The sequence below is a fragment of the Narcine bancroftii genome, chromosome 5, assembly GCF_036971445.1.
Source record: "Narcine bancroftii isolate sNarBan1 chromosome 5, sNarBan1.hap1, whole genome shotgun sequence".
Taxonomy (NCBI): Eukaryota; Metazoa; Chordata; class Chondrichthyes; order Torpediniformes; family Narcinidae; genus Narcine; species Narcine bancroftii.
In genome coordinates, this window is record NC_091473.1 from 180,724,643 (window position 1) to 180,750,974 (window position 26,332).

The 26,332-nt window shown below is 43.0% G+C and overlaps 1 protein-coding gene across 1 annotated transcript in view; it reads right to left on the minus strand.

Moving 5' to 3' along the window:
* LOC138764269 (hormone-sensitive lipase-like) overlaps positions 1 to 26,332 on the minus strand; it is a 67,115-nt gene that overhangs the window by 22,150 nt on the left and 18,633 nt on the right. The window contains 3 exon segments of the mRNA XM_069939950.1: positions 7,411 to 7,596; positions 11,725 to 11,870; positions 22,836 to 22,926. Of these exon segments, the coding sequence (XP_069796051.1) occupies positions 7,411 to 7,596; positions 11,725 to 11,870; positions 22,836 to 22,926 (423 nt within the window).

Below are 26,332 nucleotides of genomic sequence, written 5' to 3' on the forward strand. Positions count from 1 at the left end.
CTCACATTGATCCACATTGTAGTGGATTTGCCATGATTCTGCCCAGTCCCTCAATTTATCCAAATCACACTGGAGCTTCCTGACCCCCTCTTCCGTGCACACAACCCCTCCTAGCTTAGTGTCATCTGCAAATTTGGAGGTATTACATCCAATTCCCTCATCCAGATCATTAATGTAAATTGTGAACAACTGGGGTCCCAGTACAGATCCCTGTGGCACCCCACTGGTCACCGCCTGCCACTCAGAAAACGAGCCATTTATCCCAACTCTCTGACTTCTACCTGCCAGCCAGTTCTCAATCCACATCAATACTTTGCCCCCAATCCCATGAGCCATGATTTTGTAAGCCAGTCGTTTATGCAGGACCTTATCTTTATTTTAAAAATTTTTTATTTTTCACACCATAAATCACATTAACCATGGTACACACTTTTTCCTTTTCACACATATACAGTGCCATTTTCTCCCCCCCCCCCTCCTCCCATCCCACCCTCCCTACCTCCCCCCTCCCATCCATTTAAGGTATAAAATCTAGGATACATTAAACCAGTCAGACAATGTTGTCATTCAATAAAAATACACCAGAAATTCTACTGAATCCATTCTTTTCATTTCCTTTTCCTTCCGTTAACTTAGGTAATGATTGTCCCCGGTAGGTTTTCGCTATTGTATTTAATGTAAGGCTCCCATATTTGTTCAAATATTTCAATATTATTTCTTAAACTATATGTTATTTTTTCTAATGGAATACATTTATTCATTTCTATATACCATTGTTGTATTTTCAAATTATCTTCCAATTTCCAGGTTGACATAATACATTTTTTTGCTACGGCTAGAGCTATCTTAACAAATCTTTTTTGTGCATCCTCCAAATCAATTCCAAATTCTTTGTTTTTTATGTTACTTAGGAGGAAGATCTCTGGATTCTTTGGTATATTGTTTTCTGTTATTTTATTTAATATCTGATTTAGATCTTCCCAAAATTTTTTTACTTTCTCACATGTCCAGATTGCATGAATTGTTGTTCCCATTTCTTTTTTACATCGAAAACATCTATCAGATACTGTTGGGTCCCATTTATTTAACTTTTGAGGTGTAATGTATAGTCTGTGTATCCAGTTATATTGTATCATACGTAACCTCGTATTTATTGTATTTCTCATCGTTCCGGAGCATAACTTCTCCCATGTTTCCTTTTTTATCTTTATATTTAAATCTTGTTCCCATTTTTGTCTAGTTTTACCATTTGTTTCCTCATTCTCCTTTTCTTGCAGTTTAATATACATATTTGTTATAAATCTTTTGATTATCATTGTATCTGTAATCACATATTCAAGGTTACTTCCCTCTGGCAAACTCAAACTGCTTCCTAATTTATCCTTCAAGTAGGATCTCAATTGGTAATATGCCAGTGCTGTATCTTGAGTTATATTGTACTTATCTTTCATTTGTTCAAAGGATAAGAATCTATTTCCTGAAAAACAATTTTCTATTCTTTTAATCTCTTTTTTTTCCCCATTCTCTAAAGGAAAGATTATCTATTGTAAAAGGGAGTAACTTGTTTTGCATCCATATTAGTTTTGGTAATTGATAATTTGTTTTATTTCTTTCTACATGAATCTTCTTCCAAATATTGAGGAGATGATGTAATACTGGAGAACTTCTATGTTGTACCAATTTTTCATCCCATTTATATAATATGTGTTCAGGTATCTTTTCCCCTATTTTATCTAGTTCTAATCTCGTCCAATCTGGCTTTTCCCTTGTTTGATAAAAATCTGATAGGTATCTTAATTGTGCGGCTCTGTAATAATTTTTAAAGTTTGCCAGTTGTAAGCCTCCTTGTTTATACCATTCTGTTAATTTATCTAGTGCTATCCTCGGTTTCCCCCCTCTCCATAAAAATTTCCTTATTATTTTCTTTAACTCCTTGAAGAATTTCTCTGTCAGTTGTATTGGCAATGCCTGAAATAGGTATAATATCCTTGGAAAAATGTTCATTTTAATACAGTTTATCCTTCCTATTAGTGTTAGTGGTAAATCTTTCCAATGCTCAAAATCGACCTGTAATTTTTTCATTAGTGGATAATAATTGAGTTTCTATAGTTGGCCGAGATTTTTGTTTATTTGTACACCTAGGTATCTTATTGCTTGCATTTTTCATCTAAATGGTGATTCCTTCTTAAATTTTGAGAAATCCGCATTATTCATAGGCATTGCTTCACTTTTATTTACGTTTATCTTGTAACCCGACACTTCTCCATATTCCTTCAACTTCTTATATAATTCTTTTATTGATAGTTCTGGTTCTGTTAAGTACACTATAACATCATCCGCAAATAAACTGATTTTATATTCCTTGTCTTTTATTTTTATTCCTTTTATATTATTTTCTGTTCTTATCAATTCTGCTAGTGGTTCTATAGCTAACGCAAACAATAAAGGTGATAGTGGGCATCCCTGCCGTATTGACCTGTTTAAATTAAATTGCTTTGATACATGTCCATTTACTGTCACTTTCGCTAAGGGTCCCTTATATAATGCTTTAATCCAATTAATATACTTCTCCGGTAAACTGAATTTTTGCAATACTTTGAACAAATAATTCCATTCTACTCTGTCAAAGGCCTTCTCTGCGTCTAAAGCAACTGCTACTGTAGGTGCTTTATTCCCTTTTACTGCATGAATTAAGTTAATAAATTTACAAATATTGTCTGTTGTGCGTCTTTTTTTGATAAATCCAGTTTGGTCTAAATTTACCATTTTCGGTACATACTCTGCTAATCTGTTTGCTAATAGTTTAGCTATTATCTTATAATCTGTGTTAAGTAAAGATATTGGTCTATATGACGCTGGTGTGAGTGGATCTTTCCCTTGCTTTAGTATTACTGTAATTATTGCTGTTTTACATGAATCTGGTAAGCTTTGCGTTTTATCAATCTGGTTGATTACTTCCAGGAGGGGCGGAATTAATAAGTCTTTAAATGTTTTGTAGAATTCTATTGGGAATCCATCCTCTCCTGGTGTCTTATTATTTGGTAATTTTTTTTATTATCTCTTGTATTTCTACTATTCCAAATGGCTCTGTTAATTTATTTTGTTCCTCTATTTGTAGTTTTGGTAGTTCAATTTTAGTCAGAAATTCATCTATTTTCCCTTCTTTCCCTTCGTTTTCAGTTCGGTATAATTGTTCATAGAATTCTCTAAAGTTTTCCTTAATTTCTTTTGGATTATATGTAATTTGTTTGTCTTTTTTCCTTGATGCCAATACCATTTTCTTAGCTTGTTCTGTCTTAAGCTGCCATGCTAGGATTTTGTGCGTTTTTTCACCTAGTTCATAATATTTCTGTTTTGTCTTCATTATATTCTTCTCCACCTTATATGTTTGTAGTGTTTCATATTTTATTTTTTTACCCGCCAATTCTCTTCTTTTAGTTGTATCTTCCTTCATTGCTAATTCTTTTTCTATATTTACTATTTCCCTTTCCAACTGCTCTGTTTCCTGATTATAGTCCTTCTTCATCTTGGTTACATGATTTATTATTTGCTCTCTAATGAATGCTTTCATTGCATCCCATAGTATAAACTTATCTTCCACTGATTCCGTATTTATTTCAAAATACATTTTTATTTGTTTTTCAATAAATTCTCTAAAATCCTGCCTTTTAAGTAACATGGGGTTTAATCTCCATCTATACATTCTTGGAGGGATGTCCTCTAACTTTACTGTCAATATTAAGGGTGAATGGTCCGATAGTATTCTAGCTTTATATTCTGTTTTTCTTACTCTATCTTGCATACGAGCTGATAACAAAAATAGGTCTATTCTTGAGTATGTTTTATGTCTAGCCGAGTAATATGAATATTCCTTTTCCTTTGGGTGTTGTTTCCTCCATATATCCAAAAGTTGCATTTCTTCCATCGATTTAATTATAAATTTGGTTACTTTGTTCTTTCTGTTAATTTTTTCCCCAGTTTTGTCCATATTTGAATCCAAATTCAGGTTGAAATCCCCTCCTATTAATATGTTCCCTTGCATATCTGCTACCTTCAAAAAGATATCTTGCATAAACTTTTGATCTTCTTCGTTAGGTGAATATACATTGAGTAGATTCCAAAACTCCGAATATATCTAACATTTTATCATTACATATCTCCCTGCTGGATCTATTATTTCCTCTTCTATTTTAAATGGCACATTTTTACTAATTAATATAGCTACTCCTCTTGCTTTTGAATTATACGATGCTGCTGTTACGTATCCTACCCAATCTCTCTTTAATTTCTTGTGCTCCAATTCAGTTAAATGTGTTTCTTGCACAAATGCTATATCAATTTTTTCTTTTTTCAGTAAATTTAGCAGTTTCTTCCTTTTAATTTGGTTATGTATTCCATTAATATTTAAAGTCATATAGTTCAACGTAGCCATTTTATACTTTGTTTATCTTCCCTTTCCGTTTCTCCATCATTACCTTTCCTTCTTATCCATTTCTGTTTTCTTGTTTTGAACCCTTTATAAGACAAGATTCCTAAAACATCAAACATTTTCCTTATTCTCCTATTTAAAACTTCTTTAGCCCCAATCTCCCCTTCCCCTCCTGAGTTGTCCTTTATCCCTTGTCGGACAACCACATCTCCCCTCTCCATTTGGATTTGCGAATTCACTCGCAAGCGTCAGCTGATTTTGCAGTGACCGCAACTCCTCCCCACCCAGCCCCCCCCAGAAAAGATTTCACTTTTCATATGTAACAAAGGTCACTCTTTTAGTTCCCTCCTTATTCCCTATATTCCATTTCCTTCCCTTATTAATTCTTGTCTATACTATCTATATTTTCTTCTAAATACGGATACATTCATGTATGCACATTATACATATACACACATATACCTCTTTACCCACACACATATAAATCGTGGTCATTTTTACTCTTATTACATATCTTCATCTCTCTGGTTGTTTTGTAGTTGTTCTGCAAATTTCCTTGCTTCCTCTGGATCCGAGAATAGTTTTTTTTCCATAAGATCGTTTTCGATGTTTTGAACTCCTTCCTCTTCTTCAGGAGTTCAAAACTTATGTGTCTTTTTAGTTCGCAGTCTTTTGTACTCTCGTTACACGTCTTCATCCCTCAGTCTATTTTGTAATTGTTCTGCAAATTTTCGTGCTTCCTCTGGATCCGAGAATAGTCTGTTTTGTTGTCCTGGAATAAATATTTTCAATACCGCTGGATGCTTTAGTATAAATTTATACCCTTTCTTCCATAAAATCGCCTTTGCTGTATTGAACTCCTTTCTCTTCTTCAGGAGTTCAAAACTTATATCTGGATAAATGAAGATTTTTTGCCCTTTGTACTCCAGTGGCTTGTTGCCCTCTCTTACTTTTTCCATTGTCTTCTCCAGTACCTTTTCTCTTGTAGTATATCTTAAGAATTTTACTAAAACAGATCTTGGCTTTTGTTGTGGTTGTGGTTTAAAGGCCAATGCTCTATGTGCCCTTTCTATTTCCATTTCTTGCTGTAGTTCTGGACATCCTAGGATCCTGGGGATCCAATCTTTTATAAACTCTCTCATATTCTTGCCTTCTTCATCTTCCTTAAGGCCCACTATCTTTATGTTATTTCTTCTGTTATAATTTTTCATTATATCTATTTTCTGAGCTAACAGTTCTTGTGTCTCTATAACTTTTTTATTAGATTCCTCTAATTTCTTTTTTAAGTCCTCTACCTCCATTTCTACTGCTGCTTCCCGCTCTTCCATCTTGTCCATTCTCTTTCCCATTTCTGTTAAGGTCATATCTATTTTATTCATTTTCTCTTCTGTATTGTTTATTCTTCTTCTTAAATCATTAAATTCTTGCGCTTGCCATTCTTTAAATGACTCCATGTATTCTTTAATAAGAGAAAGTATATCCTTTATCTTGCCTTTCCCTTCTTCTTCTATTTCACTGTACTCTTCCTCTTCCTCTTCTTCTTCCTCTGGGTTGGCCATCTGTTGTTTCTTTGTTGCCCTTTTCTTCTCTTCTTTCTTGTTTTCGTTGTCTTCTATGTTCTCCTCTTGCTGCAGGTGTTCTGCAGCTGTCATTGCCGGCTGTGGAGATCGACTCCCCAGCTGGTCACCCCTCCTGTCGGTGTGTTTTTTTGCATGCGCGGTTGCGCACTTTTACTCGGCTCAGCGAGCCATTTTTGTAGTCCACTTTCTACCGACCTGAGGGAGCGGGTTTCTCTCTCCACCGCGGGCCTCTTCGAACAGGTAAGGCCTTCTCCTTCTTCTTCCGTTGTCTTCTCTTCCTCTCTTCTTACCGTTGATTTCGATTTTTCTTTTTTCGTCGCCATCTTCTTTCCACCTTTATACTCACTTTTCTTTAATTTTTATTTTTGTGCCTTTGTGTTTTCCTTTGTTTTTTCCGACTTTTCTGGAGAGGGCTGGAGTTCACCGTCCGGCCACTACTCCATCACGTGACTCCCCCGCAGAACCTTATCGAAGGCCTTTTGGAAGTCCAGGTACACCATTTCCACTGGCTCTCCCCCATCTATTTTACCTGTCACCATCTCAAAGAATTCCAATAGATTTGTCAAGCACGATTTACCTTTTGTAAATCCATGTTGACTCTGTCCGATCCCTTCTCTACTAGTCATATGCTCCGCTATTACATCCTTAATAATGGATTCCATCATTTTTCCCACTACTGATGTGAGGCTCACCGGCCTATAATTCCCTGCTTTTTCTCTACCCCCCTTTTTTAATGTAAAGTACGTAGATTAGAGCTTGAGAGTAGACTAGCTAGTGGGCCTCTTCTTATCTCGAGCCCCAAGGATGCAAGGATCTGGTTCAGGCTGGTACAGTGACCCAAGGTAGTCTATAGCTAGTACTGCACTTGCTTAATAGAGACATGAATATTAACTTAGACGCCCCTAAGGAGGGAATGAACTAATTACCATAATATACAATGTATGAAGAGGGAGGAACTGAGTGATACCTGGATTGATGGAAGGGAGAAGGAGAATGTTGTAATGTATTGGGATTCTGATTGGAAGAAGGAAAATGAAGGTGGGGTGATGTTGAGCGCGGGACTGTACAAAGGAGTGATGATTCTGAACCTCCGGTGTGTCTCCAGACCAGGGACACCCGACTCTGCAGACTCAAAATAAAGCTGAACCTGTTCGCCAAGACTTGTCTTCAGAGTAGTGATTGTGAACACTCTATATTTCACAGTTTATATAAGTCGGCCCTACCTCATGGGCTGAAGGGCCTGGACTGTGCTGGAATGTTCTATGTTCCCTTTAAATTTTTCCCCTTTCACCCTTAGTCTATGTCCTCTAATTTTTGTCCCACACAACTGCAGTGGAACCTGCTTGCATTTACTCTGTCTGTGCCCATTATTGTTTGTCACCGTACGAGGGACTGCATTACCTGTCCATCTCTGAGCTCATAGGAGATGAGTCTCATTGGCACTGCGCCAGGCCCAGAGTGGGCCACCGGAGGGGTTATCACCAACGTCAGCGTGGGGTCGACCAGTAGAGGTAGCTCAAAGGGGTCGGGAGGGATGGACAAGGTCTTGTTCACCTGCACTGTCGTGGACGTCAGTGTCACCAGTGACTGCGGAAAGCAGAAGGAATGGAGAGAGCGAGTGTTAGATTCAGATTTCTATTTATTGTTAGAGTACATACATGACATCACATACAACCCTGAGGTTCTTTATCCTGTGGGGCAGGCAGAATTACCACTTATTGGTAGGGCAAAAAAAACCCTACACAATGTGCACAGGTAAAGACCTGCAAATAACTGAGAGAAAATAAATCAATGAAGGGCAAGTCAGAATCTTTAAATGAGTCCCTGACTGTGTTTGTTGTTGAGAGTCTGATGGTGGAGGGGGAGCAGCTGTTCCTGAACCCGGTGGGTGTGAGTCTTGTGGCACGGAGACCCCTTTCCTGATGGTAGCAGTGAGAAGAGAGCGTGTGCTGGTGGGGTGGGTCCCTGATGATCGCTGCTGCTCTGTGATGGCAGCATTCCCTGTAGATGTTCTCAGTGGTGGGGAGGATTTGCCTGTGATGTCCTGGGCTGTGTCCACTTTCCACTCTGGGGTATTGGTGTTCCCATACCAGACTGTGATGCAGCCGGTCAGCTCACTTTTTACCACACCTCTATAGAAATTTGCCGGGGTTTCCTTAGTCCACAAACCTCCGAGGAAGTCGAGGCATTGTCGTTAGTGTGTTGGGTCCAGGAAAGATCCTCCGAGCAGTGAGCTCCATAACATGGGGAATTGACAACAATGCCCAAGTTTCCTTCTATTGACACGTAATAATACACAAAATTTCCCTCTGCATGATATACGTCAACTTCTGACGCTGTAAGGCAGAGAGTCATTATGAGTACTTCTCAGCACCTTTAACTATAGGAGAAAGAGAAGCAAAAGAGAGTCCCTTCCAACACACCGAGTGTCTGTGGATTCGCCTCCAGTGGTCCCACAGTCTCTTCAGCCCCACAGACTCCTGTTCGATCCATCGGCCACCCGAGCTCCAGATCCGAACGTCCGACACAATCAGGAAGCCTTCAGCGCCCAAAGCCCCTTCGGGAACCCTTCTTGCCCTCAGCACCCCCTCGAATCCTGGCTCTGATACTCAAGTTCTCATGAGCTGGTCTCCCACAGCCCTGGTGGGTGCCCCGGCTGCCAGTCACCCGCAGCCCTGGTGGGTCCCCTGGCTGTTGATCCTCTCACTGATCCTCTGCCGTGGTTACCTTCGTTGTAGGGTCTTCTCTGCTTCTCCCTCTCAATTGGGCGAGTCCCGAAATTTCAGCCCAACCCCAGCCAGAAAGGTTCACAAGTTGTCGGGTTCAAGGACAGTTTCTTTCCCAACGTTATCTGACCCTCATGGCTCCGACCTCCCGATTATCAAAGGCATCTATGTGAGACACTGACTAGAGGAGACAGCCGACGTTATAAAGGACCCTCCACTGGGTAGAAGGTATAGAAGTCTGAAGGCTGTCACCTCTGGCAGAGCAGCGGACAGCACAGGGCACCAGAAACAGGGAGATCACTCCCCAACCCTTCCTCGTTATACGGTCTTTACACCTTCAAGTTATAACACAGTTGGTGGGCGCTAAACAGTGGTTAATTGAGTAAGTCATAACCTACAGAACTCCTACGAATTGTATTAATAATATAATATTTAACAGGCAGTGTCCTACCATTCAATTATAGTTGGCAACGCGTGGAAATATCGGGGGTGGATTTTGATGGGTGGAAAGACCTAACAAACCTGATCCTGTCATCCCAGGCAGCTCATTGTCAGACCATGAAGAACAGGTAACTGACTTTGAGTGGCTAAATCTGGCAGCACTGACTGCACTTTGTAAAGACATTGTAGAGACCATTAAAATTGAAGAACTGCCTGTAAAAACACAATCCATGGCTGATGAAGTATCCACTGTCACCAGACCAAGAGAAATTACAGATACCATTGGGGAGATAGAACATTCAACGTTGGGGTGTACTGATGACATCTGCTCAATGCAAAAGAAAATTAAAACTCTCTCCGTCAATATGATAAAGGTGGAAAACAGATGTAAGCATTTGGAAGTCCAAATATCATGGCTGTCACCACCCAGAACAAACTCTAGCCCCAGTGATGCTCACTGGTCCAGGAAATCTCCCACCATTCCCACACACTCCTTCTCCAGGGACATGCGGGCAGCAACATAACCCCTGGGCAGGCATTAGGGTGAGGCCTGGTTCAAACCCTCGACTGCCTGCTGCCTGGATCCATGCTGTGGCCAACCTGGCCAAACCCAGGAGCAAACTGACCCGGAGACCCCCCACCGAGTGACCCACACGCCCTCACTGGGTGACCAGAGATCAGGACCGAGGGATTGGTGGCCGGAACTCGAGCAGCAGCCCCTTCAGATATTCTAAAGGGTCTGCAACCTCTTGCACTCTTTATGTACACGGCACACCGTCATCTCCTGGTCGCAGAAATTACAGGTGACTGTAGCAGCGGACCAGTGAGAGGCTCTGCGGCTGAAGAACAGCAGGCTGTTGGTGACTGGAGGTGGGTAACCTACACAGGCTGCGGGCTGCTGGTGACGTGGTTGAGGATTTACACCAGCCTGTGGACTGGCTTGAGGCTGGCTGAAGGGGTACCAGGTATTGTAACCGGGATGCAAGGGGATGCTGAAGGGTCCCTGATCGTGTCAGAGGTTTGGATCTGGAGCTCGGGCGGCTGCGGGAAATGCTGGAGGTGAATCCACGGACACCCAGTGACTTTGAAGGGGCTCTCTTTTGCTTCTCTTTCTCTGACTGTAAGGGGCAGTGGGAAATTTCTGCTGATGGCAAATCTTTGTCTCCCTTACAGCCGACTAAAGTCAATTTCACGTAATGTTACATCCATTACATTATAGGTCAATAAAGAATCTTGAATCTGGGAGTTTGTAAACTGACTTAAAAATCTGTTACATCAGGGGTGTCAAATTCAAATTCACAGAGGGCCAAAATTAAAAACTTGGACTAAGTCGTGGGCCAAATTAAATATTTATTGAAAATTTTCAACAACATCTGCTTGTTTTCTCTTCTTTCAACATACGTAATGTTACATTTTTTTCTTATTAAAATAAATGTTTAATATTAGTTTTGGTTAAACTCTTTCCAGAAGAAGCATTAACAAATGAGAAATAAAATATTCAATAAATAATATTTCTCTATTGCCTTTAAGCTCCTTTTAAATCTATTTTTTTCACAAGCCAACAAGTCAAAAAAATAACAACTTGCTTCAATCTTTCAACTATGAACAGTCCAAAGTTAACCAAAGAAAATATGAATCCAAGCTTAGCTTGCTACACTGTGATTTACTCTGATGCACCTGGGTCTAAACCAGATACTTGGCATCTCTTCTTAGATGCAAGTTCATCAAACTCTGGGGTCAGAGTTTGCCTCCCACCTGTCTTGAAAGGTCCTGTTTTCTGTCTTTCGTTTGGCCATTTTCCGTAAGGGGTTTATTACACGTGAGTTTGGCGACAGGTCGCAGATGCTAATAAAAGTAAAGAGAGGAGGTGGGGGCGATTAGGGGTCTGAGGGGCCGGCGCCAACACATTTGCAAAGCATTCTGGGATTTGGAGTATTAGCTGTGCATGCGCTATACTGGCACAGCGGCCAGCGGGCCAGCTCTAATACATATTTGATATGATCTTGCGGGCCAAATATAATTATATCGCGGGCCAAATTTGGCCCATGGGCCTGAGTTTGACGTGTGCGTGTTACATGATACAGCTTGGTGCAACACTTTCCACCCCTCTCCACTGTAACAGAGGAGGACTCCCTTGTAAAGAGTCCTCCACTGGGGATTCCTTTTAGCTCTGCCAGGATATGTTTGGATGGAAGATGAGGAAGGGAAACACAGAAGTCTGCAGATGCTGTGATTGTAGTAAAAACACTCAAGAGATGCTGGGGAACTCGGCTGGTCTCGCAGTGTCCACAGGAGGTAAAGGTATATTACTGAGGTTGTGGGACTAAACCCTTCCTCAAGATACAAATAAAAAGCAGGCAGGGGAGAGAAAGGGGGAAGAATGGGAGGGGAGGGGTCCAGACCAACACAAGGTGTTAATTGGATATGATAAGAGGAGAAGTGAGAATTGATTTTGGCTCTGTGGTGTTTGCTATTCCTGCCCTGGGTAAAAGGTGCTGGCTGCCCACCTCTCATAATCAGGGAATGAGGTCCGGGTGTAAGGACTTACTGCCAAGATTTCCGTCTCAGTGATGTTCCAGAAGGCCTTCCAGAAGTGGACGTCCAGGTTCTGGGTGAGCCGCTCGAACTCGGATCCCCGGAGTTCAGGATCGATGGCGTACTTCCCGCTGGTGAAGATGGAGTTGGCGGCAATGCCTGTAAGGGAACACAGCCAGACATTCACGTGTCAGTGCCTCCTGGTACTTCACTACACAAGGTCGTCATGCTGGAGCGAATCACCAACTCACTCAACATCATTCAACGGCATGGTGACCAGAGATAAACAATACTTCACGCTCAAGGCCTTTCCCACCCTCTCCAGCCAACCCACCAAGTCTTCTGTCCTCCTCACCCATTCCCTTTCCTCCTTCCACCATCCCTCCTCTGCTTCCTCCCTCCTCTTCATCCCTCCTGCCCGCCCCTTCCTCCCTCTTCTACTCCTCTTCCTCCCTCCCTCCTCCTCTGCTCCCTCCTCTCCTCCACCCCCTCCTCTCCTCCTCCCCTGCTCTTTCCTCCCTCCTCTCCTCCATCCCTCCTCCCCACCCCCTCCCTTCTCTACTCCTCCATTTCATCCTTTCTCCCTCCCTCCCTCCTCCCCTGCCCCTTCCTATAATCATATAACAATTACAGCACGGAAACAGGCCATCTCGGCCCTTCTAGTCCACACCAAACCTCCTCTAGTCCCAGCTACCTGCACCTTGCCCATAACCTTCCATTCCCCTCCCATTCATAGACCTATCCAATTTTTCCTTAAATTACAAAATTGACCCTGCAGCCACTGCTTCTCCACTCATGCCACCACTCTCTGAGTAAAGAAGTTCCTTCTCATGTTACTTCTAAACTTTTCCCCTGAACTCTTAACTCATGACCTCTTGTTTCAATCTCTCCTACACTCAAGGGAAAAAGCCCATCCACATCAACTCTATCTATCCCCTTCATAATCTTAAGTACCTCTATAAAATCCCCTCTCAACCTTCGACGCTCCAAAGAATAAAGACCTAATTTGCTCAATCTTTCTTTGTAATCTAGATTCTGAAACCCAGGTAACATTTTCGTAAATCTTCTCTGCACTCTTTCTACCTTGTTGATATCCTTCCTATAATTCGGTGACCAGAACTACACACAGTATTCCAATTTGGCCTCACCAATGCCTTGAACAGTCTCAACATCACCTCCCAACTCCTGTCTTCTATGCTTTGATTTATAAAAGCCAGCACACCCTATCCACATGAGAGTCTACCTTCAGGGAATGATGCACCATTATTCCTAGATCTTTCTGCTCCACTGCATTCCCCAATCCCCTCCCATTTACTACGTGTGTCCTGTTTTGATTAGTCCTACCAAAATGAAGCCCTTCACACTTCTCAGCATTAAACTCCATCTGTCATCTTTCAGCCCACTCTTCCAAGCAGTCCAAATCCCTCTGCAATCTTTGAAAACCTTCTTCATTATCCACAATTCCACCTAATTTAGTATCATCCACATAATTACTAATCCACTTTACCACCCCATCATCCTGTTCATTAATGTAAATGACAAACAGCAAGTGACCGAATACAGATCCCTGAGGCACACCGCTTATCACTGGCCTCCAGCCTGACAGTTATCCACTACGACTCTCTGGAATCTCCCTTGCAGCCACTGTCGAATCCATTTGACTATCTCAAAATTAATACCTAACGACTGAACCTTCCTAACTAACCTTTTTTTTTATTTTATTTTTTTTATAATTTTTTATTTTTCACACCATAAATCACATTAACCATGATACACATTTTTTCCTTTTCACACATATACAATGTCATTTTTCCCCCCCCCTTCCTCCTCCCCTCCCACCCTCCCCACCTCCCCCCTCCCGTCCATTTAAGGTATAAAATCTAGGATACATTAAACCAGTCAGACAATGTTGTCATTCAATAAAAATACACCAGAAATTCCACTGAGTCCATTCTTTTCATTTCCTTTTCCTTCCGTTAACTTAGGTAGTGATTGTCCCCGGTAGGTTTTCGCTATTGTGTTTAATGTAAGGCTCCCATATTTGTTCGAATATTTCAATATTATTTCTTAAACTATATGTTATTTTTTCTAATGGAATACATTTATTCATTTCTATATACCATTGTTGTATTTTCAAATTATCTTCCAATTTCCAGGTTGACATAATACATTTTTTTGCTATGGATAGAGCTATCTTAACAAATCTTTTTTGTGCATCCTCTAAATCAATTCCAAATTCTTTGTTTTTATGTTACTTAGGAGAAAGATCTCTGGATTCTTTGGTATATTGTTTTCTGTTATTTTATTTAATATCTGATTGAGATCTTCCCAAAATTTTTCTACTTTTTCACATGTCCAGATTGCATGAATTGTTGTTCCCATTTCTTTTTTACATCGAAAACATCTATCAGATACTGTTGGGTCCCATTTATTTAACTTTTGAGGTGTAATGTATAGCCTGTGTATCCAGTTATATTGTATCATACGTAACCTCGTATTTATTGTATTTCTCATCGTTCCAGAGCATAACTTCTCCCATGTTTCCTTTTTTATCTTTATATTTAAATCCTGTTCCCATTTTTGTTTAGTTTTACCATTTGTTTCCTCATTCTCCTTTTCTTGCAGTTTAATATACATATTTGTAATAAATCTTTTGATTATCATTGTATCTGTAATCACATATTCAAAGTTACTTCCCTCTGGCAAACTCAAACTGCTTCCTAATTTATCCTTCAAGTAGGATCTCAATTGGTAATATGCCAGTGCTGTATCTTGAGTTATATTGTATTTATCTTTCATTTGTTCAAAGGATAATAATCTATTTCCTGAAAAACAATTTTCTATTCTTTTAATCCCTTTTTTCTCCCATTCTCTAAAGGAAAGGTTATCTATTGTAAAAGGGAGTAACTTGTTTTGCGTCAATATTAGTTTTGGTAATTGATAATTTGTTTTATTTCTTTCTACATGAATCTTCTTCCAAATATTGAGGAGATGATGTAATACTGGAGAACTTCTATGTTGTACCAATTTTTCATCCCATTTATATAATATGTGTTCAGGTGTCTTTTCCCCTATTTTATCTAATTCTAATCTAGTCCAATCTGGCTTTTCCCTTGTTTGATAAAAATCTGATAGGTATCTTAATTGTGTGGCTCCATAATAATTTTTAAAGTTTGCCAGTTGTAAGCCTCCTTGTTTATACCATTCTGTTAATTTATCTAGTGCTATCCTCGGTTTACCCCCTTTCCATAAAAATTTCCTTATTATTTTCTTTAACTCCTTGAAGAATTTCTCTGTCAGTTGTATTGGCAATGCCTGAAATAGGTATAATATCCTTGGAAAAATGTTCATTTTAATACAGTTTATCCTTCCTATTAGTGTTAATGGTAAATCTTTCCAATGCTCTAAATCATCCTGAATTTTTTCATTAGTGGATAATAATTGAGTTTATATAGTTGGCCGAGATTTTTGTTTATTTGTACACCTAGGTATCTTATTGCTTGCATTTGCCATCTAAATGGTGATTCTTTCTTAAATTTTGAGAAATCCGCATCATTCATAGGCATTGCTTCACTTTTATTTACGTTGATCTTGTAACCCGACACTTCTCCATATTCCTTCAATTTCTTATATAATTCTTTTATTGATAGTTCTGGTTCTGTTAAGTATACTATAACATCATCCGCAAATAAACTGATTTTATATTCCTTGTCTTTTATTTTTATTCCTTTTATATTATTTTCTGTTCTTATCAATTCTGCTAGTGGTTCTATAGCTAACGCAAACAATAAAGGTGATAGTGGGCATCCCTGTCGTGTTGACCTGCTTAAGTTAAATTGCTTTGATACATGTCCATTTACTGTCACTTTCGCTAATGGTCCCTTATATAATGCTTTAATCCAATATATATTCTTCTCCGGTAAACTGAATTTTTGCAATACTTTGAATAAATAATTCCATTCTACTCTGTCAAAGGCCTTCTCTGCGTCTAAAGCAACTGCTACTGTTGGAGCTTTATTCCCTTCTACTGCATGAATTAAGTTAATAAATATACAAATATTGTCTGTAGTGCATCTTTTTTTGATAAATCCAGTTTGGTCTAGATTTACCATTTTCGGTACATACTCTGCTAATCTATTTGCTAATAATTTAGCTATTTTGTTTTTCAATAAATTCTCTAAAATCCTGCCTTTTAAGTAACATGGGGTTTAATCTCCATCTATACATTCTTGGAGGGATGTCCTCTAACTTTACTGTCAATATTAAGGGTGAATGGTCCGATGGTCCGATAGTGAATGGTCCGATAGTATTCTAGCTTTATATTCTGTTTTTTTTACTCTATCTTGCATACGAGCTGATAACAAAAATAGGTCTATTCTTGAGTATGTTCTATGTCTAGCCGAGTAATATGAATATTCCTTTTCCTTTGGGTGTTGTTTCCTCCATATATCCAAAAGTTGAAATCCCCTCCTATTAATATGTTCCCCTGTGTATCTGCTATCTTCAAAAAGATATCTTGCATAAACTTTTGATCTTCTTCGTTAGGTGAATATACATTGAGTAGATTCCAAAACTCCGAATATATCTGACATTTTATCATTACATATCTCCCTGCTGGATCTATTATTTCCTCTTCTATTTTTAAATGGCACATTTTTACTAATTAATATAGCTACTCCTCTTGCTTTTGAATTATACGATGCTGCTGTTACGTGTCCTACCCAATCTCTCTTTAATTTCTTGTGCTCCAATTCAGTTAAATGTGTTTCTTGCACAAATGCTATATCAATTTTTTCTTTTTTCAGTAAATTTAGCAGTTTCCTCCTTTTAATTTGGTTATGTATTCCATTAATATTTAAAGTCATATAGTTCAACGTAGCCATTTTATACTTTGTTTATCTTCCCTTTCCGTTTCTCCATCATTACCTTTCCTTCTTATCCATTTCTGTTTTCTTGTTTTGAATCCTTTATAAGACAACATTCCTAAAACATCAAACATTTTCCTTATTCTCCTATTTAAAACTTCTTTAGCCCCAATCCCCCCTTCCCCTCCTGAGTTGTCCTTTATCCCTTGTCGGACAACCACATCTCCCCTCTCCATTTGGATTTGCGAATTCACTCGCAAGCGTCAGCTGATTTTCCAGTGACCGTAACACCCCCCCACCCAGCCCCCCCCAGAAAAGATTTCACTTTTCATATGTGACAAAGGTCACTCTTTTAATTCCCTCCTTATTCCCTCTGTTCCTTTTCCTTCCCTTATTAATTCTTGTCTATACTATCTATATTTTCCTCTAAATACGGATACATTCTTGTATGCACATTATACATATACCTCTTTACCCACATACATATAAATCGTGGTCATTTTTACTCTTATTACATGTCTTCATCTCTCTGTTTGTTTTGTAGTTGTTCTGCAAATTTCCTTGCTTCCTCTGGATCCGAGAATAGTTTTTTTCCATAAGATCGTTTTCGATGTTTTGAACTCCTTCCTCTTCTTCAGGAGTTCAAAACTTATGTGTCTTTTTAGTTCGCAGTCTTTTGTACTCTCGTTACACGTCTTCATCCCTCAGTTTATTTTGTAATTGTTCTGCAAATTTTCGTGCTTCCTCTGGATCCGAGAATAGTCTGTTTTGTTGTCCTGGAATAAATATTTTCAATACCGCTGGATGCTTTAGTATAAATTTATACCCTTTCTTCCATAAAATCGCCTTTGCTGTATTGAACTCCTTTCTCTTCTTCAGGAGTTCAAAACTTATATCTGGATAAATGAAGATTTTTTGCCCTTTGTACTCCAGTGGCTTATTGTCCTCTCTTACTTTTTCCATTGTTTTCTCCAGTACCTTTTCTCTTGTAGTATATCTTAGGAATTTTACTAAAACAGATCTTGGCTTTTGTTGTGATTGTAGTTTAAAGGCCAATGCTCTATGTGCCCTTTCTATTTCCATTTCTTGCTGTAGTTCTGGACATCCTAGGATCCTAGGGATCCAATCTTTTATAAACTCTCTCATATTCTTGCCTTCTTCATCTTCCTTAAGGCCCACTATCTTTATGTTATTTCTTCTGTTATAATTTTTCATTATATCTATTTTCTGAGCTAACAGTTCTTGTGTCTCTTTAACTTTTTTATTAGATTCCTCTAATTTCTTTTTTAAGTCCTCTACCTCCATTTCTACCGCTGCTTCTCGTTCTTGCACCTTGTCCATTCTTTTTCCCATTTCTGATAAGGTCATATCTATTTTATTCATTTTCTCTTCTGTATTGTTTATTCTTCTTCTTAAATATTTAAATTCTTGCGCTTGCCATTCTTTAAATGACTCCATGTATTCTTTAATAAAAGAAAGTATATCCTTTATCTTGCCTTTCCCTTCTTCTTCTATTTCACTGTACTCTTCCTCTTCCTCTTCCTCTTCCTCTGGGTTGGCCATCTGTTGTTTCTTTGTTGCCTTTTTCTTCTCTTCTTTCTTGTTTTCGTTGTCTTCTATGTTCTCCTCTTGCTGCAGGTGTTCTGCAGCTGTCATTGCCGGCTGTGGAGATCGACTCCCCAGCTGGTCACCCCTCCCGTCGGTGTGTTTTTTTTCATGCGCGATTGCGCACTTTTACTCGGCTCAGCGAGCCATTTTTGTAGTCCACTTTCTACCGACCTGAGGGAGCGGGTTTCTCTCTCCACCGCGGGCCTCTTCGAACAGGTAAGGCCTTTTCCTTCATCTTCCGTTGTCTTCTCTTCCTCTCTTCTTACCGTTGGTTTCGACTTTTCTTTTTTCGTCGCCATCTTCTTTCCACCTTTATATTCACTTTACTTTGATTTTTATTTTTGTGCCTTTGTGTTTTGCTTTGTTTTTTCTGACTTTTCTGGAGAGGGCTGGAGTTCACCGTCCGGCCACTACTCCATCACGTGACTCCTCCCCTAACTAACCTTCCATGTGGAACCTTATGGAAGGCCTTACTGAAATCCATACAGACAACATCCATTGTAACATTCCTAGTCACCTCTTCAAAAAATTCAACAAGATTGGTCAAACATGACCTTCCAAGCACAAACCCGTGTTGAGTGTTCCTGATCAGACCCGGTCTCTCCAGATACTTATTTCATCTCTAAGAACGCATTCCATTAATTTACCTACCACAGATGTCAAACTTACAGGCTGATAATTGCTAGGCTTGCTCCTCGAACCCTTTTTAAACAAACCAATATGCCAATCCTCTGGCCCTATACCCATCTCTAATGACATTTGAAAAATCACTGCCAGTGCCTCCGCTATTTCCTCATCAACTTCTCTCAAGATCCTGGGGAAAATCCCGTCGGGACCTGGAGACTTATCCACCTTAATATGCTTCAAAGCTCTGGTTCTTCCTCTTTCTTAATCACTACAGTTTTTATAATTACCGTCTTTACTTCTTTTACCCCGCACAATTCAATATCCTTCTCCTTAGTGAATGCCGAAGAACTTGTTCAAAATCTCCCCCTTCTCATTTGGCTCCATACACACAGTTGTCCAGTCAGATTTTCTAAGGACCAATTTTATCCCTCACTCTCATTTTGCTATTAACATATTTATGGAAACCTTTTGGATCTATTTTCACCCTGTTTGCTATAGCCACCTCGTACCTTCTTTTAGCTTTTCTAATTTCTTCCTTAAGATTAATTTTACTTTCATTATATTCTCCACGCATCCCTTTTTTTTCTTGTTTCTTATATTTGTTGTAGGTCTCCCTCTTTTTTTTGAACCAAGTTTCCAATATCCCTTGAAAATCATGGCTCTCTCAAACTTTTGACTCTGCCTTTTATCCTGACAGGAACATAAAGATTTTGGACCCTCAAAATCTCACCTTTAAAAGTCCTCCATTTCTCTGCTACATCCTTCCCATAAAACAAATCTTCCCAATCTACTCTTCATAAATCCTTCCTCATCTCCTCAAATCTAGTTTCCCCCCCCACTCAAAAACCTCAACCCTAAGGTCCTGACCTATCCCTTTCCATTATTACATTGAAGCTAATGGCACTATGATCACTTGTCCCAAAATGCCCCTTCCTCTCCTCCTCCCCTGCCCCTTCCTCCCACCTCTCCTACGCCCTCCTTCCTCTCATCCTCCCCTTCCGCCCATCTCTTTCCCCATCCCCCCACCTCCCTCCTCTCCTGCATCTTCCTCCCACCTCTCCTACACCCTCCTTCCTCTCATCCTCCTCTTCCTCCCACCTCTCCCCTTCCCCTCCCACCTCCCTCCTCTGTCCCTTCCTCCTCCCCTGCCATTTTCCTTCCTCCTCCCCCTATCTGTTTATCACACCCTGATGAATGGTTCGGTCCTGAAACATTGGTTCCACTTTGCTCCCTGTGGATGCTACTGGGCAAGTCCTGCCCAGGTGTGACTTCCCAGAATGTACAATACAGGCACAAGGAAAACTATATCATCCTGAGGAGTTTGTACCCGTCACTAATCTATTAACTTGCTGGTCGTGAGATTCCAGTGTAACTGTGTCTGCGTTTCACAAAAGATTTGTGCTGTTTATTTATTCAAAGGGCAGTAAATGTGTGGAATTCGTTACCACAGACGACTGTGGAGGCCAGGTCATTGGGTAGATTTTAAGTGGAGGTTGGAAGGTTCTTGATTAGTGAGTAGGTCGAAGGTTACAAGGAGAATACTGTGATCAGTTCTGGTCACCTCGTTAGAGGATGTGGAAGCCGTGCAGAGGGGGCAGAGGAGCTTTACCAAGATGTTGCCTGGATTGGAGCATGTGTCTTACGAGGCCAGGCTTTATAAATTTTAATTTAGACAAACAGCATGGTAACAGACCCTTTCGGCCCATGAGCCCATGTTACCCAATTACACCCAATTAACCCAACCCCTGATACTTTTTGAATGGTCGGAGAAAACCCATGCAGAATGTAAAAACTCCTTACACTCAATGCTGGATTCAACCCCTGGTCCTGATCACTGGCGCTCTAACAGCATTGTGCTAACTGCTATGCTAACCGTACCACCCTCTAGAAGAGAGGTGACCACAGAGGTGTACAAGATTTTAGAGCCATAAGGCCCTTTCAGGTGAATTCTCCACCTTGAGGCCAGCGACAGGAGTGGATGGAAAACTACAAACTCGCCTTTCAGACAGCAGGACTAAAAGGCTGCTCCAGCATCCCATTCTATCCAGAGGTGCCTCGTAGTGCCCTCCGATCTGATGGAGGCAGGGGGAACTGGTGCCGCAGCGCCATCCGTCATAAATACGCGGCAGAGCAATGGCCGTCTTCTCTACCCATAATCCCCCACGCAGGTGGAACCGCTCTGTTTTTCCCACAACTGTTCCAGCTGTGTGGGGAATTATGGATAGGGAAGACTGCCATGGCTATGCCACGTTTTAAGCCACAGAGAGTCGCCCTGAAGACCGAAGCGCCCAGTGAGGTGCCGGAGCGGCCAGCCGGGTTGTCACATCCCGCACCAGCCGCCTGCCTCGACGGCTGTCCCTGCAACTCCAACAGCCCCTACCCCGATGTCTGCCCCTGCCCAGATGGCCCCCGCAGATTTCCCCTGCCCTGATGTCCTCCACCAGCCGCCCCTCCCCAGTGGGGCGGGGGCAGTTAAGTAGCAGGGAGTTGGGTCGTGGGCTGATAATGCCATTAGCCCACCCATAAACAGCCGCTTAGCACGGCTGCACATTCAGGTGAGTCAGATTATCCCTCCCCGAGTTGGCATCAGCACCACGGAGGCGCTCTCCGCATATTCTGGTAGGTAAGTATTTAGCCACAAGGGGGTATAATCTTCGCCTTTACACAAGGGTGTTTGGTTGGGCGAGGGGGAGAGCCTGGCGGTTGGGCGAGGGGGAGAGCCTGGCGGTTGGGCGAGGGGGAGAGCCTGGCGGTTGGGCGAGGGGGAGAGCCTGGCGGTTGGGCGAGGGGGAGAGCCTGGCGGTTGGGCGAGGGGGAGAGCCTGGCGGTTGGGCGAGGGGGAGAGCCTGGCGGTTGGGCGAGGGGGAGAGCCTGGCGGTTGGGCGAGGGGGAGAGCCTGGCGGTTGGGCGAGGGGGAGAGCCTGGCGGTTGGGCGAGGGGGAGAGCCTGGCGGTTGGGCGAGGGGGAGAGCCTGGCGGTTGGGCGAGGGGGAGAGCCTGGCGGTTGGGCGAGGGGGAGAGCCTGGCGGTTGGGCGAGGGGGAGAGCCTGGCGGTTGGGCGAGGGGGAGAGCCTGGCGGTTGGGCGAGGGGGAGAGCCTGGCGGTTGGGCGAGGGGGAGAGCCTGGCGGTTGGGCGAGGGGGAGAGCCTGGCGGTTGGGCGAGGGGGAGAGCCTGGCGGTTGGGCGAGGGGGAGAGCCTGGCGGTTGGGCGAGGGGGAGAGCCTGGCGGTTGGGCGAGGGGGAGAGCCTGGCGGTTGGGCGAGGGGGAGAGCCTGGCGGTTGGGCGAGGGGGAGAGCCTGGCGGTTGGGCGAGGGGGAGAGCCTGGCGGTTGGGCGAGGGGGAGAGCCTGGCGGTTGGGCGAGGGGGAGAGCCTGGCGGTTGGGCGAGGGGGAGAGCCTGGCGGTTGGGCGAGGGGGAGAGCCTGGCGGTTGGGCGAGGGGGAGAGCCTGGCGGTTGGGCGAGGGGGAGAGCCTGGCGGTTGGGCGAGGGGGAGAGCCTGGCGGTTGGGCGAGGGGGAGAGCCTGGCGGTTGGGCGAGGGGGAGAGCCTGGCGGTTGGGCGAGGGGGAGAGCCTGGCGGTTGGGCGAGGGGGAGAGCCTGGCGGTTGGGCGAGGGGGAGAGCCTGGCGGTTGGGCGAGGGGGAGAGCCTGGCGGTTGGGCGAGGGGGAGAGTCTGGGCGTGGGGGAGGGGAGAGTCTGGGCGTGAGGGAGGGGAGAGTCTGGGCGTGGGGGAGGGGAGAGTCTGGGTGTGGGGGAGGGGAGAGTCTGGGTGTGGGGGAGGGGAGAGTCTGGGCGTGAGGGAGGGGAGAGTCTGGGCGTGGGGGAGGGGAGAGTCTGGGTGTGGGGGAGGGGAGAGTCTGGGTGTGGGGGAGGGGAGAGTCTGAGGGGCGGGGAATTTCAATGGGAACATTGGGAGAAAGCGATGAATGTTATTATTGGGGATGAATGTAAGTGGTTAGTGGGGCTTGCTCTCGGTATTTATCTATGTCTCTGCAGAGGAGGGACAGACCTGTGGATCAACCTTACCCAAGCCGGTTTCATGCCTCCTGTAGTTCTCTCCAAAGGACACCAGGCCGATTGAGATGGTTTGGAGGAAAGGTCGAATGGAAGGGTTGAACTGCAGAGGAGAGGTGAAAGGTCAGGAATTAAATCTGGGCGGTCCAGTTGAGATAGCGGTTAGTGTAACGCTGTTACAGCACCAGTGATTGGGACTAGGGTTCGAATCCTGCGCTGTTTGTTAGGAGTGTGCATGTTCTCCCCGTGTCTCCGTGTAGGGGTGGCACCAGTTTTCTTCCACCGTTCAAAACGTACCGGTGGTTGTTGGTTACTTGGGTGAAAATTGGGCGGCACAGGCTTGTGGGCATGTTACCGTGCTGTATGTCTAAATTTAAACAGGGAGGAGAACGTGAGCAGGTCAGCATCCCAGAGGCCATGTTAGTGGCAAAAGCATTGAAGGTATGTGGGAGGGAGAGGTGGATAAGGGAAGCCAGGGAGTAATGGTGGATTGTTGCTTTTCAGACTGGAGGCCTGTGACGAGTTGTGCCTCACGATCGGTGCTGGGATCATTGTTGTTTGTCATCTTTATCAATTATCTGGATTATAATGTGGTAAATTGGATCAGCAAGTTTGCCGATGACACTAAGATTGGAGACGTTGTGGACAATGAAGAAGGTTTTCAAAGATTGCAAAGGAGTCTGGACCAGCTGGAAAAATGGGCTGAAAAATGGCAGATGGAGTTTAATGCAGACAAGTGTGAGGTGTTGCATTTTGGAAGAGCAAACCAAGGCAGGTCGTATACGGTCGGGCACTGAGGAGTGTGGTAGAACAGAGTGACCTGGGAACACAGATACAGAATTCCCTGAAAGTGGCGTCACAGGTGGACAGGGTTGTAAAAAATGGCCTTCATAAATTAAAACATTGAGTCCAAGAGTTGGGATGTTATGGTAAAGTTGTATAAGACATTGGTGAGGCCAAATTTGGAGAATTGTGTGCAGTTTTGGTCAAAGAACTACAGGAAAGATATTAATAAGATAGAAAGAGTGCAGAGAAGATTCACTAGCATGTTGCCCAGACTTCAAGAACTGAAGGTTAAACAGGATTGGACTTTATTCCCTGGAGCGTAGAAGAATGAGGGAAGATTTGATCGAGGTATTTAAAATGATGAGGGGGAGAGACAAATGTAGGTGGCCTTTTCCACTGAGGGTGAATGAGATACAAACCAGAGAACATGGGGAAAGGGTGAAAGGGGAAATGTTTAGGGGGAACAACTTCCCACAGAGAGTCGTGGGGGTGTGAAATGAGCTGAGGTGGTGAAAGTGAGCTCAATATTAACATTTAAGAAGAATTTTGACAGGTTCACGGATGGGAGGGATGTGGAGGGCTATGAATGGGGTGCAGGTCAGTGGGACCAGGCAGAATGATAGTTTGGCATTGACTAGAAGGGCCATAGGGCCTGTTTCTGTGCTGTTGTCCTCTATGGTTCATAGAAGGAATTGAGTCTTTGAGAACCAGGGCAGCCCATAGCAAACATGTTTACCTGGGATCTTGCTGTGCATAGAATGAGCCAAGGTTTGAACCTCTGCAAGCAACGGCAGGCTAAGATGGCCAAAAAAGCCTGCACGTCGAAAATCTGAATCAGAGGGCAATGGAAAAATTCAGCAGGTTGGGTAAGGTGTGTGTGGAGGTTCCATGAAAACAGGCAGTGCAGATACTCAGGAGGTCTGGAAGCATCTGTGGAGGGCGAAACAGAGTCCATGGGAACAAGCGGTGGAAATGCGAGGTTGAGGTATCTGTGGAGGGAGGAACGGGGTCCGTGGGAACAGGTGATGGAAATGCGAGGTTTGGATGTGTCCATGGAGGGACAAACGGAGCCCATGGGAACAGATGATGGAAATGCGAGATTGAGACGTGTCTGTGGAGGGAGGAACAGGGTCCATGGGAGCAGATGGTGGAAATGCGAGGTTGAGAAATGTCCGTGGAGGGAGGGACCGGGTCCATGGGAACAGGCATTGGAAATGCAAAGTTGAGAAGTGTCCGTGGAGGGAGGGAGAGAAGTACAGTAAAATTCTGAAAATCCAGATGCCAGAAATCTAGATCATCCGAAAATCTGGACATTCAGATTTTGTGCACATGTGTGCATGCGTGGATTGCTTGCAAGCGTGGATTGTGTGCATGAATCAGGTGTGTGTGGATCACGTGTATGCGTGGATTGTGTAAGCGTTCCAGAAGTACTGCCCAAGAATCCAGAAAATCTGAAAATAGGGATTGATCTAATCCCTGAGCAGTGCAGAGTTTTGGACTTTCACTGTACAGAAGAAACCAGAATGTAATTGCTTCACGGGGGAGCGGGGTCCACAAGCTTTAAGAAGAGTTCGGGGGATGGGGGGGTAGCCAAAAACAAGGTACTGGAGCAAAGAGCGGAACAATCCAGCACAGTCCAGGCCCTTTGGCCCATAATGCTGTGCCGACCTACTCAACAACCTCACCCTTCACTCCCTCACATCGACAGTCCTTTTTTCTTACATCCATGTGCCTGTCTAAGAGTCTTTTAAATGTCCCAATTGTACCAGCCTCCACCACCACCCCCAGCCATGCATTCTCTGTGTAAAAAACACCTACCCCTGTCGTCTCCCCTAAACTTTCCTGCCCTCACCTTGTATACACGTTGTAATGGAGGATTAAAACCATGTGCCCAGATGCTTTTTGCTTATGTGGAACTGACGACACTGGGGCCACACTCAGGTCACCTTACTGTCAGAACTAGCAGATGTAATTAAACTCAGCCATGGGGATTTATCTGAAGATACACTTTGAAATGGAATTCCACTGTGAGGCCCAGGGAAAGCAGTTGTCAAATGCGACACTCTGAAATTGACGAATTGGTCACAACCTGTCTTGCTCGAGAAGTTTTAATAAGTCTTTGTATCTACGAGATAAACCAGGAAATCATAGCATCCTGGTTCCATAATAATTAATCTTCTAAATTGTAGAATGGTATGTTCAGTTTTGATTTTGACTGACAAATGTTAGAAGGAGTAGGCGCATGATCTCCAAGGGGTGGGAGCACCCTTTGTCAAGAAGGAAGTACAGCCAGAGTCCAAGCAACGTCCCGGTCGGGGGAGGTGGAGAAGCTGCTACCGGTGCCCTGACAACCTACTACAAGTGTGCAGTCGTTGCCTCGCTTCGGTAGTTGGGACCAGTCTAAGCATTGATAAGTATAGTTAGGAAGGGCTTGCATATTGTAGTGTGAAATCAGCTTTTGAATTAGTAATAAACATTTGTATAAACTGAACTGCTCTCGGTGTGTGTGTCTATTTTCTTTCGGTAGCTCAAACACTGTGACCAATCTAAAATGAACAAAATGAGAGGTATAAGTTTACCCAAGACACACATCCTCTGGTGTTTGCTAGTGTCACACTGTATAAAAGGTGCTGGTTGTCCACCCTAACTATGCCTCTCAACCTCTGTGAAGTCGCCTCTCAATCCTTCGTCACTCCAAAGAGAGAAGCCCTTGAATCTGTCAA